General features: G+C 46.1%; 1 protein-coding gene across 2 annotated transcripts in view; it reads left to right on the top strand.

Annotated features, from left to right (window-relative positions):
- Window positions 1-16,163, top strand: part of ANKRD28 (ankyrin repeat domain 28) — a 497,286-nt gene that overhangs the window by 295,782 nt on the left and 185,341 nt on the right. For both annotated transcript variants that reach the window (XM_063921942.1, XM_063921941.1), the window contains exons 3-4: window positions 1,639-1,717; window positions 15,916-15,986. In XM_063921942.1, coding sequence (XP_063778012.1) covers window positions 1,639-1,717; window positions 15,916-15,986 — 150 coding nt within the window. The remainder of the gene's footprint in view (window positions 1-1,638; window positions 1,718-15,915; window positions 15,987-16,163) is intronic.

Below are 16,163 nucleotides of genomic sequence, written 5' to 3' on the forward strand. Positions count from 1 at the left end.
AGTTTTTAATATGTACAAAGTCGCAGATGAAGCACAATGGAACCTGGCCTGACAGAATGCCGCTGCTAGCAGTTTGTATACACATTCAGACTCCATCGCACATCAAATTGATAAGTGTAATCTAGCAAAGTTGTTTGTTGCTTGAAATTGTTTTATTTATGCTGCCACGTGTGGTATCCAATTAGCTGCTGTAATTTACCGTGGCTAATTGGTTCTTTGGGGGCTATCTAGTTAGCCCTGATAAGGCGGAGCTTATCCCAGATGCCGGCAATTATCGAGGATTTTGGATGCATGCAAAACATATTCAGCGATAAGTGCCTCCTAGACCCGCGATAAGTTCTGCAAAAATACATAGTTCGGCGGCATTTCGCACAATTAATAGTGTGTTTCACGTGACCTAATTGGATTGGGATAATTTAAAAAAAATTCGAGAAACACCCATTTTTCGCGGCCGTTGCAGTATCGCAGGTAATTGTATACCCTCCTAAGACACATATTTTGAGTGAGAAAAACACACTGTGGCTGAGTTGCCTTGTACCTGATGCGCTGAGAGGGTCTGTTTGGTGCAAATGAAGACACAGGGTATGAGGACACATCTGTACCTGCAGTTGTATTATGGGCCCTACACACTTTGCAATCCACCGCCGAGTTGCCCGACGGCGGATATGGCCGACGGGCGACTCGGCGGCGGGAGGGCAGTGACGGGGGGACTCCCCCTGTCACCCGGTTCTATAGCAGTGCAGGCAAATATGGTTGAGATTGTCCATATTGGCCTGCATGCACAAGCGACGGGGCACCAGCGATGAACGAGTGCGGGGCCGCGCATCGTTCATCACTGGTGCCTCCACACTGAAAGATATGAACGAGATCGTTCATATCTTTCAGTATTATCGCCAAGTGTGTAGGGCCCATTAGTCCATCAATTAAAATCTATTGCTGTGCTCGGCAATATATCTTGGGCTGTGTCTAAGATCTTGATTGGGGTCTTATTAAGTAACAGCTATCCCAGATGCCAGTATGCCCCTTCCTACAGTGAAGCGTTGCCTCCATAGTATCATGAACTAATCGATCAAGATTGAATGAAAAGGTTAATTATTAATGAAGTAATTTTGACATACACATATGGGAGTCTCCGGCTATAATGTTTTTCTCAGTATAACAAATCACTGTGTATGACGGCAATATTGCCTAGTTTCAGAAGTCAGGAAACTCATCAATAATGTTCTCCTGTAGATCTCCAGCTGCCGCACATCATGGGATATGTGTTTTTCTGTGTTGATTGTGCTGACAAGATATATAGGTGACTAGTACACTTTAATGCTGGTGCCATTGCTGCATGCTCAAAGTGTTATACAGCCGATAGTTCTGCAGGATGATATTTATATTACACTTTTTATATAACCTATCTTAAACCATTCCTTTGAATATACAATACCAACTTGTAGAGAATTGTGGTGTTTCCTGCACTGAATCAGTTTAAATGCAAATGGTAATTTTGCACTTAAAGGCTCCTTTAAAAAGTCTCTATCTAGTTTGAAGATTTATTTTATGATTAAATAGTGTTGATATTGTAGCAAGATACTTTTGCATTTTGTGTGTTAACTGATTTTTTAATTTTATTTATTTTTTGTATTACAGGATAATGAAAAGAGAACACCACTTCATGCAGCTGCCTATCTGGGAGATGCGGAAATTATAGAGCTGCTCATTTTATCTGGTATGTTCCATGATTTGTGTACAGTAGCTGTAAAGTTGGTGCTTACACCAGGAACAGATACCCACTTCTGCTGCTATTTGTGTATCAGGTCCATGGTTTGTATCTGCTCATGGCTGATATTTTGACTGTATTGAATTAATTTTGGCTTATGGAGCTTTGCTTCCTCTTCTACAGGGAACTCAAACATCCAATGATGCAGCTGATTGTAGCAATGGGCCCATTTAGCCTAATTGTTTTCACCAGAGGCAGGGGGGAGGAAAAAATGGTGTGACTAGAATAAAATACAGTTTGACAGAATAGGGTCTGCATAGAAGAGGGGTCCTGAATAATGTCTGCATGATGCACAATGGTTCCCCATAACAAAGGTGTTTACATGTTACAGGGGTCATCATAATGGACCCTGTACAGTAAATGAATACAATATGCTTATTAAACTGTACGCCCCTTTGAGGTGTATTCACATTACCTATTCAGAGGCCATCTATGTGTGTATGTATAGTCTTAATTAGCGTAAATGAAGTGTAGCTCTTGCAGTTGTGTTGACATATATTTATCCTGACTGCAGGTCTGTTTGATGTGCCACCACGCCATGCCACTTTCTTTTAATACGCGTTTTATTTTTTTTCTACTGTATTCAAATACTTTTGTGCTTAAAATTCTAGTACAAAGTACCTAGCACACTAATAGCGAATTAAGTTGTAAAATTCAGTGCAAAGTACATAATCTGGGTGAAATGTCAGAGATCCTATATCCAGTGACTCACCATGCATAGGTATGTTTAAGCTGCTACTTTATACCAATTCCTTTGAAATAAAAAATAAGATTTTACTCACCGGTAAATCTATTTCTCGTAGTCCGTAGTGGATGCTGGGTACTCCGTAAGGACCATGGGGAATAGACGGGCTCCGCAGGAGACTGGGCACTTCTTTAAAGAAAAGATTAGGTACTACATCTGGTGTGCACTGGCTCCTCCCTCTATGCCCCTCCTCCAGACCTCAGTTAGGGAAACTGTGCCCGGAAGAGCTGACATTACAAGGAAAGGATTTGGAATCCAGGGTAAGACTCATACCAGCCACACCAATCACACCGTACAACTCGTGATAACTATACCCAGTTAACAGTATGAACAACTGAGCCTCATTAAACTGATGGCTCAGAACAAAAAACCCTATAGTTGAGCAATAACTATATACAAGTATTGCAGAATTCCGCACTTGGGACGGGCTCCCAGCATCCACTACGGACTACGAGAAATAGATTTACCGGTGAGTAAAATCTTATTTTCTCTGACGTCCTAGTGGATGCTGGGTACTCCGTAAGGACCATGGGGATTATACCAAAGCTCCCAAACGGGCGGGAGAGTGCGGATGACTCTGCAGCACCGAATGAGCAAACTCAAGGTCCTCCTCAGCCAGGGTATCAAACTTGTAGAATTTTGCAAACGTGTTTGATCCCGACCAGGTAGCAGTTCGGCAAAGTTGTAAAGCAGAGACCCCTCGGGCAGCCGCCCAAGAAGAGCCCACCTTCCTCGTGGAATGGGCTTTGACTGATTTAGGATGCGGCAGTCCAGCCGCAGAATGTGCAAGTTGAATCGTGCTACAGATCCAGCGAGCAATAGTTTGCTTAGAAGCAGGAGCACCCAGCTTGTTGGGTGCATGCAGGATAAACAGCGATTCAGTTTTTCTGACTCTAGCCGTCCTGGAAACATAGATTTTCAGGGCCCGGACTACATCCAGCAACTTGGAAGCCTCCAAGTCCCGAGTAGCCGCAGGCACCACAATAGGTTGGTTCAAATGAAACGCTGATACCACCTTAGGGAGAAATTGGGGACGAGTCCTCAATTCTGCCCTGTCCATATGGAAGATCAGATAGGGGCTTTTACATGACAAAGCCGCCAATTCTGACACACGCCTAGCCGAAGCCAAGGCCAAAAGCATGACCACTTTCCACGTGAGATATTTCAACTCCACGGTCTGAAGTGGCTCAAACCAATGTGATTTTAGGAAATCAACACAACGTTGAGATCCCAAGGTGCCACTGGAGGCACAAAAGGGGGCTGAATATGCAGCACTCCCTTAACAAACGTCTGAACTTCAGGCAGTGAAGCCAGTTCTTTTTTAAAGAAAATAGACAGGGACGAAATCTGGACTTTAATGGATCCCAATTTTAGGCCCATAGTCACTCCTGACTGTAGGAAGTGCAGAAATCGACCCAGCTGAAATTCTTCTGTTGGGGCCTTCATAGCCTCACACCAAGCAACATATTTTCGCCATATGCAGTGATAATGTTTTGCAGTCACATCCTCCCTAGCTTTTATCAGCGTAGGAATGACTTCAACCGGAATGCCCTTTTCCATCAGGATCCGGCGTTCAACCGCCATGCCGTCAAACGCAGCCGCGGTAAGTCTTGGAACAGACAGGGCCCCTGCTGTAGCAGGTCCTGTCTGAGAGGCAGAGGCCAAGGGTCCTCTGAGATCATTTCTTGTAGTTCCGGGTACCAAGTCCTTCTTGGCCAATCCGGAACGATGAGTATAGTTCTTACTCCTCTCTTTCTTATTATCCTCAGTACCTTTGGTATGAGAGGAAGAGGAGGGAACACATAAACCGACTGGTACACCCACGGTGTCACTAGAGCGTCCACAGCTATCGCCTGAGGGTCTCTTGACCTGGCGCAATATCTTTTTAGCTTTTTGTTGAGGTGGGACGCCATCATGTCCACCTGTGGCCTTTCCCAACGATTTACAATCAGCTGGAAGACTTCTGGATGAAGTCCCCACTCTCCCGGGTGGAGGTCGTGCCTGCTGAGGAAGTCTGCTTCCCAGTTGTCCACTCCCGGAATGAACACTGCTGACAGTGCTATCACGTGATTTTCCGCCCATCGGAGAATCCTTGTGGCTTCTGCCATCGCCATCCTGCTTCTTGTGCCGCCCTGTCGGTTTACATGGGCGACCGCCGTGATGTTGTCTGACTGAATCAGCACCGGCTGGTTTTGAAGCAGGGGTTTTGCCTGACTTAGGGCATTGTAAATGGCCCTTAGTTCCAGAATATTTGTGTAGGGAAGCCTCCTGACTCGACCATTGTCCTTGGAAGTTTCTTCCCTTAGTGACTGCCCCCCAACCTCGGAGACTTGCATCCGTGGTCACCAGGACCCAGTCCTGTATGCCGAATCTGCGGCCCTCGAGAAGATGAGCACTCTGCAGCCACCACAGCAGAGACACCCTGGCCCTCGGGGACAAGGTGATCAGCCGATGCATCTGAAGATGCGATCCGGACCACTTGTCTAACAGATCCCACTGAAAGATCCTTGCATGGAACCTGCCGAATGGAATTGCCTCGTAAGAAGCTACCATCTTTCCCAGGACTCGCGTGCAGTGATGCACCGACACCTGTTTTGGTTTCAGGAGGTCTTGACCAGAGATGACAACTCCTTGGCCTTCTCCTCCGGGAGAAACACCTTCTTCTGTTCTGTGTCCAGAATCATACCCAGGAACAGCAGACGCTTCGTAGGAACTAGCTGCGACTTTGGGATATTCAGAATCCAGCCGTGCTGTTGTAGCACTTCCTGAGATAGTGCTACTCCGACCAACAACTGCTCCCTGGACCTCTCCTTTATAAGGAGATCGTCCAAGTACGGGATAATTATAACTCCCTTCTTTCGAAGGAGTGTCATCATTTCGGCCATTACTTTGGTCTGTCCACGGCACCGAGGGTATTTACCAAACGGCAACGTCTGGAATTGGTAATGGCAGTCCTGTACCACAAAACGGAGGTACACCTGGTGAGGTGGGTAAATGGGGACATGGAGGTAAGCATCCTTGATGTCCAGTGATACCATGTAATCCCCCTCTTCCAGGCTTGCAATAACCGCCCTGAGCGATTCCATTTTGAACTTGAATTCCTTATATAAGTGTTCAAGGATTTCAAATTTAGAATGGGTCTCACCGAACAGTCTGGTTTCGGTACCACAAACATTGTGGAATAGTAACCCCGTCCCTGTTGAAGGAGGGGAACTTTGATTATCACCTGCTGGAGGTACAGCTTGTGAATTGCTGCCAGTACTACCTCCCTGTCCTGGGGAGTAGCTGGCAAGGCTGATTTGAGGTAACGGCGAGGGGGAGACGTCTCGAACTCCAGCTTGTATCCCTGAGATACCACTTGTAGAACCCAGAGATCCACCTGTGAGCGAACCCACTGGTCGCTGAAGTTCCGGAGACGGGCCCCCACCGCACCTGGCTCCACATGTGGAGCCCCAGCGTCATGCGGTGGACTTAGTGGAAGCAGGGGAGGATTTTTGTTCTTGGGAACTGGCTGTATGGTGCAGCTTTTTCCCTCTACCCCTGCCTCTGGGCAGAAAGGTGCTCCGCCTCCACGTAAGCGTCCTCATCAAACATGTCGACACAGCCGTACCGACACACCGCACACACACACACACACACAGGGAATGCTCTGACTGAGGACAGGACCCCACAAAGTCCTTTGGGGAGACAGAGTATGCCAGCACACACCAGAGCGCTATATAACAGAGGGATATACACTATACACAAGTGAATTTCCCCCTATAGCTGCTTATATCACAATTTTGCGCCTAAATTTATGTGCCCCCCCCTCTCTTTTTTACCCTTTCTGTAGCGTATACTGCAGGGGAGAGCCTGGGGAGCGTCCTTCCAGGGGAGCTGTGAAGAGAAAATGGCGCTGGCTGTGCTGAGGAAGTTAGCCCTGCCCCTTCAGCGGCGGGCTTCTCCCGCTCTTTATAACGTTAATGGCGGGGGTTTCTGCACATATACAGTGTTATACACTGTATTATGTGCTTTTTTGTGCCAATAGGTATACTAATTGCAGCCCAGGGCGCCCCCCCCCAGCGCCCTGCACCCACCAGTGACCGGAGCGTGTGGTGTGCTGTGGGAGCAATGGCGCACAGCTGCAGTGCTGTGCGCTACCTTATTGAAGACCGGAGTCTTCAGCCGCCGATTTTCTCCGGTTTCTTCCGTCTTCTGGCTCTGCAAGGGGGACGGCGGCGCGGCTCTGGGAACGGACAATCGAGGTCGGCCCTGTGTTCGATACCTCTGGAGCTAATGGTGTCCAGTAGCCTAGAAGCACAAGCTAGCTGCAAGCAGGTAGGTTTGCTTCTCTCCCCTAAGTCCCACGTAGCAGTGAGTCTGTTGCCAGCAGATCTCACTGAAAATAAAAAACCTAACAAATACTTTTCTTTATAGTGAACTCAGGAGAGCCCACTAAGTGCATCCAGCTCAGGCCGGGCACAGATTCTAACTGAGGTCTGGAGGAGGGGCATAGAGGGAGGAGCCAGTGCACACCAGATGTAGTACCTAATCTTTTCTTTAAAGAAGTGCCCAGTCTCCTGCGGAGCCCGTCTATTCCCCATGGTCCTTACGGAGTACCCAGCATCCACTAGGACGTCAGAGAAATACTAATCCAGAGTACAGTACTTAATACACTATTAGCTGCTTAGTGTGCAGTTAGTGAATTAAAATGTAACCTTCTGTAAAAAATACTTAAGCATTGGCATTGCTACCCGTGGTAGAGCGTTTGTCACACCTGGCCTCTCGCATCATATGGCTCATAATGGACACATTTCTAGGACTTTGAAAAGTATTTGGTTTGTTAGAAACAAATTATCAGTCCAAAATATCCATCAGCATTTCACAGTATCTTATATCATATATTTCCGGGACGACGCTGGGCTGGTATACAGAAAGTTTGGTAACTTGGATGGACTGGTCAGCTCAAAGTCCAGATCTTAACCCCATTGAGAACCTCTGGGATGAATTGGTGTAGGGTGTGTTCTAGACCAACTCTACCTTCTTCAGTGTCACAGTTTGTCACTGTACTTAAGGCGAAATGGCAAACATACTGCCTGCTGTTTTGCCAAGAAGGGAGTCTGCAGTAATCACAGCACGTGGTGGACCTACAAAGTACTGACGTCAGTAAACTGTTGTTGATCTATTTGTTGTCCGTGTCCAATAATTTTTGTCTACTAAGTGTATTACAAGACTTTGGGCCTAATTCAGATCTGATCGCTCCTCTGCGATTTTGCAGAGGGCTGCGATCAGATAGTCGCCGCCCATAGAGAGTGAAAACTCGCCCTAAGCAAGTGTGCGAATGCATGCGTACGCCGTGCGAAAACTTCACCGGACAATGGATATCTACAAATCCATTTGCAACTCACTCACCATTGAATTACTTTTCCAGTTGTGCGTAGCTCAGGACTTACTCCTACAGTGCGACACAAACAGGCTGATCGGGGCCGAGCTGACATCACACACCCTCCCTGAAAATGCTTGGGAATGCCTGCGTTTTGCTGTGGGGTACACTGGGCTCCACAAGAAATAACATCGGGGTGTAGAGTAGGATCTTGATCCGAGGCACCAACAGGCTCAAAGCTTTAGACTGTTCCCAAGATGCGCAGCGCCGCCTCCTCTATAATCCCGCCTTCATGCCAGTGAGCTCAGTTTGTAGTTGGTGCCTGCAGTTGCAGGTCACTTAACAGGAGGCTGCTTCAGGCAGCTTATTCTTAGCTTTAACTTTAAAGAAAAGAAGAGGATTTTACAAGGGCTGCAGCAGGCTGTGTCTGATAGACGTCTCTGCTGCAGCTCCATCACCTCCAGCGGCGCTGTATACTCCCGCGCCGTGGTTGCCTGGTCACTACAGCGGAGGAGCCGGCTTCTTCCCCTCTCTGCCCGTGAGTCACACACACGCCGCCGCCTCCCGGATCGTAGGGCCACTGACAAGCGGGAGGTAAGGGTATTCTGTGCTGCACTTAGCACCGCGATCCCGCGTGGCCATAGGAGGCGGGCCACATGTGCTGGCGTGGACACAGATTACTGGGCTGATGTTCCACTAGCCACCAGGGTGATTCTGTATGGGCACAGGTCAGGGGAGGATGTTGTAGCATTACCCCCCAACTTTCTTTACTGCCCGTACGCCCTGTGGGGATGCCAGCAGTGGGAGCAGGCCGGACCTGAGGCCCCTCCCACCGGCCCCAGGGCGCCATTTCTGCAATGTTCCCGCCCTGGAGCTGCTTCCTTCTCCCTCACTCCCGGTCAGCAGCCATTACAGATAGAGCCTTGCTGTTCCTGGGATTGCTGGGGCAAATCCTCCTCTGTGGAACTGCCTGACTGCCAGTGCTGTGCTTCCTACAGGACACTTGAGTATTCTACCTGTCACTGCGACTGTGTTAGTTAAGAAAGAGTGCATACTGTCAGGGTTGTGTGGTACAAACACCCTGTGATATACATCCAGTGCCTACTGCGTTTGCTATATCTATTGTTATCACATATAGCCATACTGAGTATTACTTTGTATTGCTAGTCCAGTACAGTTTATGGTACATAATTTCTGCATGGTACGTTTGTGACTATATGCGTGTGTGTGCATGTAGCTGCTGCGTGGTTGCCTTATTGCAGGGTATTTCACTCAGCATGCTATTCCTATATTACTATACCTGTGGGGGCCAGGTGTTTCAGGTTTTCTCTGATGCTAATATAGGATTGTTTCACAAGATATGCTACTGGAGTATTTTTTACTTGTGAATTATAGTAACCATATGTTCTACTCCTATTGAACCCTCGGTCTGTGCCAGCTTCAGACTTTTTTTCTGAGAGTTCTTATTAGGTATAGTGCTGCCACAGAATTATTATTTCTCTAACGTCCTAAGTGGATGCTGGGGACTCCGTCAGGACCATGGGGTTTAGCGGCTCCGCAGGAGACAGGGCACAATAATAAAAGCTTTAGGATCAGGTGGTGTGCACTGGCTCCTCCCCCTATGACCCTCCTCCAAGCCTCAGTTAGATTTTTGTGCCCGGCCGAGAAGGGTGCAATCTAGGTGGCTCTCCTGAGCTGCTTAGAATAAAAGTTTAAGTTAGGTTTTTTTATTTTCAGTGAGTCCTGCTGGCAACAGGCTCACTGCTACAAGGGACTTAGGGGAGAGAAGTAAACTCACCTGCGTGCAGGATGGATTTGCTTCTTAGGCTACTGGACACCATTAGCTCCAGAGGGAGTCGGAACACAGGTCTCACCCTGGGGTTCGTCCCGGAGCCGTGCCGCCGACCCCCCTTGCAGATGCCGAAGTTGAAGAGGTCCAGAGGTCCAGAAACAGGCGGCAGAAGACTTTCAGTCTTCATAAGGTAGCGCACAGCACTGCAGCTGTGCGCCATTGTTGTCAGCACACTTCATACCAGCGGTCACTGAGGGTGCAGGGCACTGGGGGGGGCGCCCTGGGCAGCAATGTATTATACCTTTTTATGGCTAAAATACATCACATATAGCCCTTGAGGCTAGATGGATGTATTTAACCCCTGCCAGATCTCACAAACTCCGGGAGAAGAGCCCGCCGTTTTAGGGGGCGGGGCCTATTCTCCTCAGCACACGGCGCCATTTTCCTGCTCAGCTCTGCTGTGAGGAAGGCTCCCAGGCTCTCCCCTGCACTGCACTACAGAAACAGGGTTAAAACAGAGAGGGGGGGCACTTATTTGGCGATATGATTACATATGTGAAAATGCTATAAGGGAAAACACTTGTATAAGGGGTTGTCCCTGTATAATTATAGCGTTTTTGGTGTGTGCTGGCAAACTCTCCCTCTGTCTCCCCAAAGGGCTAGTGGGGTCCTGTCCTCTATCAGAGCATTCTCTGTGTGTGTGCTGTGTGTCGGTACGTGTGTGTCGACATGTAGGAGGACGATGTTGGTGAGGAGGCGGAGCAAATTGCCTGTATTGGTGATGTCACTCTCTAGGGAGTCGACACCGGAATGGATGGCTTATTTAGGAATTACGTGATAATGTCAACACGATGCAAGGTCGGTTGACGACATGAGACGGCCGGCAAACAAATTAGTACCTGTCCAGGCGTCTCAGACACCGTCAGGGGCTTGTAAAAATGCCCATTTACCTCAGTTGGTCGACACGGACACTGACTTCAGTGTCGACGGTGAAGAAACAAACGTATTTTCCTTTAGGGCCACACGTTACATGTTAAGGGCAATGAAGGAGGTGTTACATATTTCTGATACTACAAGTACCACAAATAAGGGTATTATGTAGGGTGGGAATAATCTACTTGTAGTTTTTTGTGTACACTAGTAGCGTCTGGATCCACTCAGCGTTTGTGAACGTATTGATCGATCCTGGAAGTGGAGTGAGTCTCCCTGTATCCCACTCTACGGAGTAAGGGTTATACAGCACTAAATTTCTATCTACTTTTTGTCAGTAAGAATAGTTAAGTTTAGTAACTATTGCATATGAGTTTATGTACAATACCGTGGTTTTCTCTGCAATTGCGTCTGGATACATTAGAATAACTATAGAACAAAATACATTGGATGTACTTCTACATACTTGAAATGTGTTCGTAGTTGATAATATGCTCATATGACAAATATATGACATAGGGTGTGTACACACGGTGAGATCCTTGCTATGCCCGATTTTCACTTGCGATTTCCCTTGAACTCCCGGAGCCCAGATAGCACAGGTTTTGACTAACTTTTCTTGAGATATGGACTATGTGTGCTTCCGATTTTGGCTTGTGAGAGATGTCATTGACATGTGAGATTAACTAGATAGTACACCGATCTAGCAAGGATTGACTTGCCTGCACAGTCTATCTTTTCTTGCTATGCCGACCTGGAGGGACCGCGCATCAGGATCGAATTGGGATCGCAAGGTGACTTTCACCTTGCGATCTGCACTAACTTTTCTTGCGATTTTGACTATATAGTCAAAATCAAAAGAAAATATCTCAGTGTGTACACACCCTAATATATAACATGTCACTGACTGCTAGTGTGATTGCTGACTTTATATATGTTTGTCAGTGATTCTTCTGAACCTCAATGTTGGTGCTTGGGTTGGAATCAGACTGATATCACCTTTATACATGTAAAGTGATTACAATCACAGATTGTGTAGCATACTGTGAAAAATCTGATTGTTTATCATGTCTAAGAGCGGCAAAGGTGACGAGGTTACAATAACAGTAACACCAACACTCAAAACATGTTTATCTTGCAAGGTGGGGTTATCTACTCAAACTCTAGCACACGATGGGTTATGTGCAAATTGTTTTGCGTTTCAGCAGATTGCAAGGCAGATCCCTGTTCAATGACAAGTAGATCCTCCTTGGGCCGTGTTTACACAAACCTTATCCAGTATAGCTGACAGATTGGTCCCTGCAGCTTCAACCTCAGGAATAGGGTACACTATTAACCCATACATGTAGCTCCCATCTTATGGTATAGCCCCTACAGTTTCTACAAATCAACAAGCTGATAAACCAAGGGTAAATATATCATCAAATTCAAAGGCTACACAGGGTGATACAACAGATAATGACTCCATATACTCTACTTCACCATTTGAAGAACAAATTGAGGGTTTCAGCTCAGAGGATATAGCTGAGTTAATTGGAGTAATGAAGGCTATTTTGTCTCTAGAGTATTCAGCTGAGGCAATAATTTAAAACTAAGGCACCTGTGTTTCAACGTCCCAAAACAGGGTTGAGTTTCCAGGGTCAGAGGAACTGACGGAATTTATGGAGGAAACTTGTGCTACGCCCAATAGGAAATATAGAATTCCAAAGAAATGGGATTCCTGTTACCCTTTTCCAACTGGGGACTGGTTAAAAAGAGAAGTGCCTCCTAAGGTAGATACGCACGTCATTCGATTAATGCGAAAATCTTTTTTGCCTTTGCCATCTACGTCATTAAATGATGTCACAGACAGAAGAGTTTGTTTTTTTGAAAAACATATTTTCCCTGTCAGGAGCAGTCATTAGGCCGGCTATGGCTTCAGCCTGGATGGCAAAAGCGGTAGTTGAATGGGCTGAAGAACTGGACAGTGGGCTCTCAGCACCTACTAGGGAGCAGGAGTCCCATATAGCCCATATGAAACAGGCTGCGCAATTCCTAGAAGAAGCAGCAATGGATATGGGTACGATTGATTCTAAAGCATCAGCCTTAACGGTAGCTGCTCGCAGAGCAATTTGGCTACGTACATGGAAAGCTGATTCAGAATCCAAGAAGGTTCTGGAAGCTTTGCCTTTTGTTGGGAACATTATTTTTGGTAAGGAACTTACAGATATTCTGGAGTCAGAAGCTGAATCCAAGAAGGTCAGGTTTCCTGCCAGTTATAACCCTAAACCTAAGGGCTCGGGTTTCGGTCATTTCGGTGGCAAGGTAAAACAAAAGGTAAAAATGAATCAAGGCAAATCCAGTACAATAAGTCTGGTAATGCAAAGAAGCAATGGGCCACTAGAGGGCCAGCTTCCAAACCAGAACAGAAACCATCAGCCTGATGGTGCGGGCCTCCACCTGGGGGACTCCAAGGTAGGTGGCCATTGATTCAGTCTGGGGTAATTATTCCAGTACCCCCGGCACAACCGGCGCAGGCTTTTTACTCCAACCTATTTTTGGTCCAGAAGCCAAATGGGTCATTTCGGCCCATCCTCAATCTCAAAATGTTAAACATACATTTGGGACCCAAGGTTCCACATGGAAACATTACGCCCCATAGTTTTGGCCATGGAACCAGGGTATTACTTGGTATCTTTGGATATACAGGATGCTTACCTGCATGTGCCGATAGCATTGTCCCATCAGTGTTACCTCAGGTTCGCTATCCTCCAGCAACATTTTCGCAGCCAAAGAGCAATGAAGGAGGTAAGTCACATACTAAAGTGGGCAGAACTCTATCTTCCAGCATTATCCGCAGTGTTCGTTCCAGGAGTCCTAAACTGGGAAGCTGACTTTCTCAGTCGACACACCATTCGAGCAACGGAATGGGCTCTACACCCGGAAGTATTTCAGACTCTAGTGGACAAGTGGGGGTTGCCAGAGATGGATCTCATGGCGTCCAGTCTGAACAACAAAGTTCCGGCATACGGGTCAAGAACAAAAGACCCCAGAGCGATCCTTGTGGACGCACTGTCAGTGAAATGGGAATTTCATCTGGCATATCTGTTTCCTCCAATCTCCCTGATACCCAGGGTGGTGAGGAAAATAAAGCAAGCAAAGGGTGCCGTGATTCTAATAGCTCAGGCTTGGCCCAGAAGGCATTTGTACATAGATCTGCAGAGGATGTTGATGGAGGCTCCAATTCTGCTCCCTCAACGTCCAGATCTACCGATGCAGGGTCCTTGTTATTACAGGCTGTGTTTGACGGCGTGGCTGTTGAAACCTCTATCCTAAAGGCAAGAGGTTTTTCACAACAGGTAATTCAAACAATGCTCAGAGCTAGGAAACCCTCCTCTGCTCGCGTTTATCACCGAATATGCAAGCCTATGTTCATTGGTGCAGTGAAAGAAATATACATTCAAAATCTTTCAGAGTATCCAGAATTTTAGATTTCCTTCATGCAGGAATGGATAAGGGTTTGAAGGTGGCTTCCTTGAGAGTTCAAGTTTCAGCATTGACTGTATGGTTTCAAAAGAAAATTGCCACCTTACAGGATGTGCGTACTTATATCCAGGGAATGCTGCGCATTCAACCACCTTTTGCTCCTTCTGCAGTACCTTGGGATTTAAGTCTGGTCCTCATAGCCCTTAAGGGTGCTCCATTTGAACCACTTAGGAAAGTGGATCTTAAATGGTTGACAGCTAAAGTACTCTTTCTACTGACTATGACATCAGCTAGAAGAGTATCAGATTTAGGACCGCTGTCATGTAAATTTCCTTTTCTGATTTTTTTTTAATCCAGATAAAGCAGTTCTCAGAACTAGGTCTGGTTATCTTCCTAAGGTGGTATCTAAGTTTCACCTTAACGAAGAGATTGTAGTCCCGGCTTTTCAGGTATCGGGACTTTATGCGGGAGAAGCGTCGCTGGACGTAGTCCGTTCATTAAGAATCTACCTAGATGGTACCAGTGTCATCAGAAAGACATATTCTCTCTTCATTCTCTACGGATTTCACAAGAGAGGATGGCTTGCTACTAAACAGACGCTAGCAAGATTGCTTCGAATGACTATGTCAGAAGCATACTCTCGAGCTGATCTCCCTGTTCCGGCTAATGTCTCTGCTCACTCTACACGTAAGGTAGGTCCTTCATGGGCACACAACATGCAGAAAAGATATGTAAGGCAGCCACATGGTATTCCATTATGCCGGCGGTCAGGATTCCGGCGCCGGTATGCTGGTCGCCGGGAGCCCGACCACCGGCATTACATACTACACCCGAGAGTATGTGACGCTGTGTAAGACAGTGCTTAGGTAGCTTCCAGGATTTTGGCTAAGGCTGTCTGCTCAGTGGGCAGAATCGAGATCTTCCTTGAAATCTCTTCCTTTTGGTGTGGGCATTCTGTTTGAAGATTGTTGGGCAATAGTAGTATCCAGTTCTGGACCAATGTTTGTCTTTGTCAAGGCAGTAGGGAATGTGAATTGATCAGATATTTAAATGTGTGAGGGCTGCATTAAAAAATGAGCATTGCTGATGTTGAAATGCGACAGTCGCAAATGTTAAAAAAAAAAAAAAAAAAAAAATTGACTTGGCAAATGACTGAGAACACCTTCAGCGACATTGCAGTTAAAGTCACCTTGGAACGGTAACAAAAGTATTCCGATAGGATGCAACAGTTTTCCTGATAATTAAGAAGCCTGCAAGCAGTCCTGTTGTGAGGAAGTAAATGTCTTAGAGACAGACTTACAAATGCTGCGTAACCTGGAGAAAGATTGTCAGACTTCCTGATTTTGCTTTTTTTATTTTTATTTTTTTATTTCTGAATCAGCCTGTTTAATGTCATGGTACATATCTATGCTTGTTGCTGTGGTTACGTGTTAGTATGGTTGCTGCTATGAAATGTGAGTCATCTTTTGTGTCTCGCGTTCAAGTGACTTTATGCAGATGAAATCAAGATCACTGCAACATTGTGGTTTGAAGTATTTATATATATATATATATATATATATATATATCCAGAGATACCAGTACCCTTCTCTGCCACCCAGCTGTTAAAATTCCCAGTTACTACTAAATTGTATTACACAAACTTATTTTTATGTTCAAATAAAAATTGCACCATTTTTAGAAATTGCAGAATAAGTGCGTTTAGCTATAAAGTGTATTGTTCAGCTATTTAAAGTTGAAATTGCTTGTAATGTGAAGCTCTGTGGCACAATATATGAATATCATTTACGGCATGTCTGTAGTTTATTAATACAGTGTTAAATTAACATTGGCTCTACATCTGTGTGTTGCAGGAGCTAGAGTAAATGCCAAAGACAGCAAATGGTTGACTCCTCTACACAGAGCTGTTGCATCCTGCAGTGAGGTAAATATAAAAGCTTTCATCAGTACTGTCCCCTGCATACTGTCCTCAGATTTCACAGCAGGGTGTTAAGAAATGAGATATACAAGCAACTGACATGTACACTATATTTAATATTAGTTTATAATGTGAAATATAGTCTCTAGTGGGGGAACTTAGTGTGTTTTGGGATGGAGTCAA

Source organism: Pseudophryne corroboree, chromosome 5 (genome assembly GCF_028390025.1).
Source record: "Pseudophryne corroboree isolate aPseCor3 chromosome 5, aPseCor3.hap2, whole genome shotgun sequence".
Taxonomy (NCBI): domain Eukaryota; kingdom Metazoa; phylum Chordata; class Amphibia; order Anura; family Myobatrachidae; genus Pseudophryne; species Pseudophryne corroboree.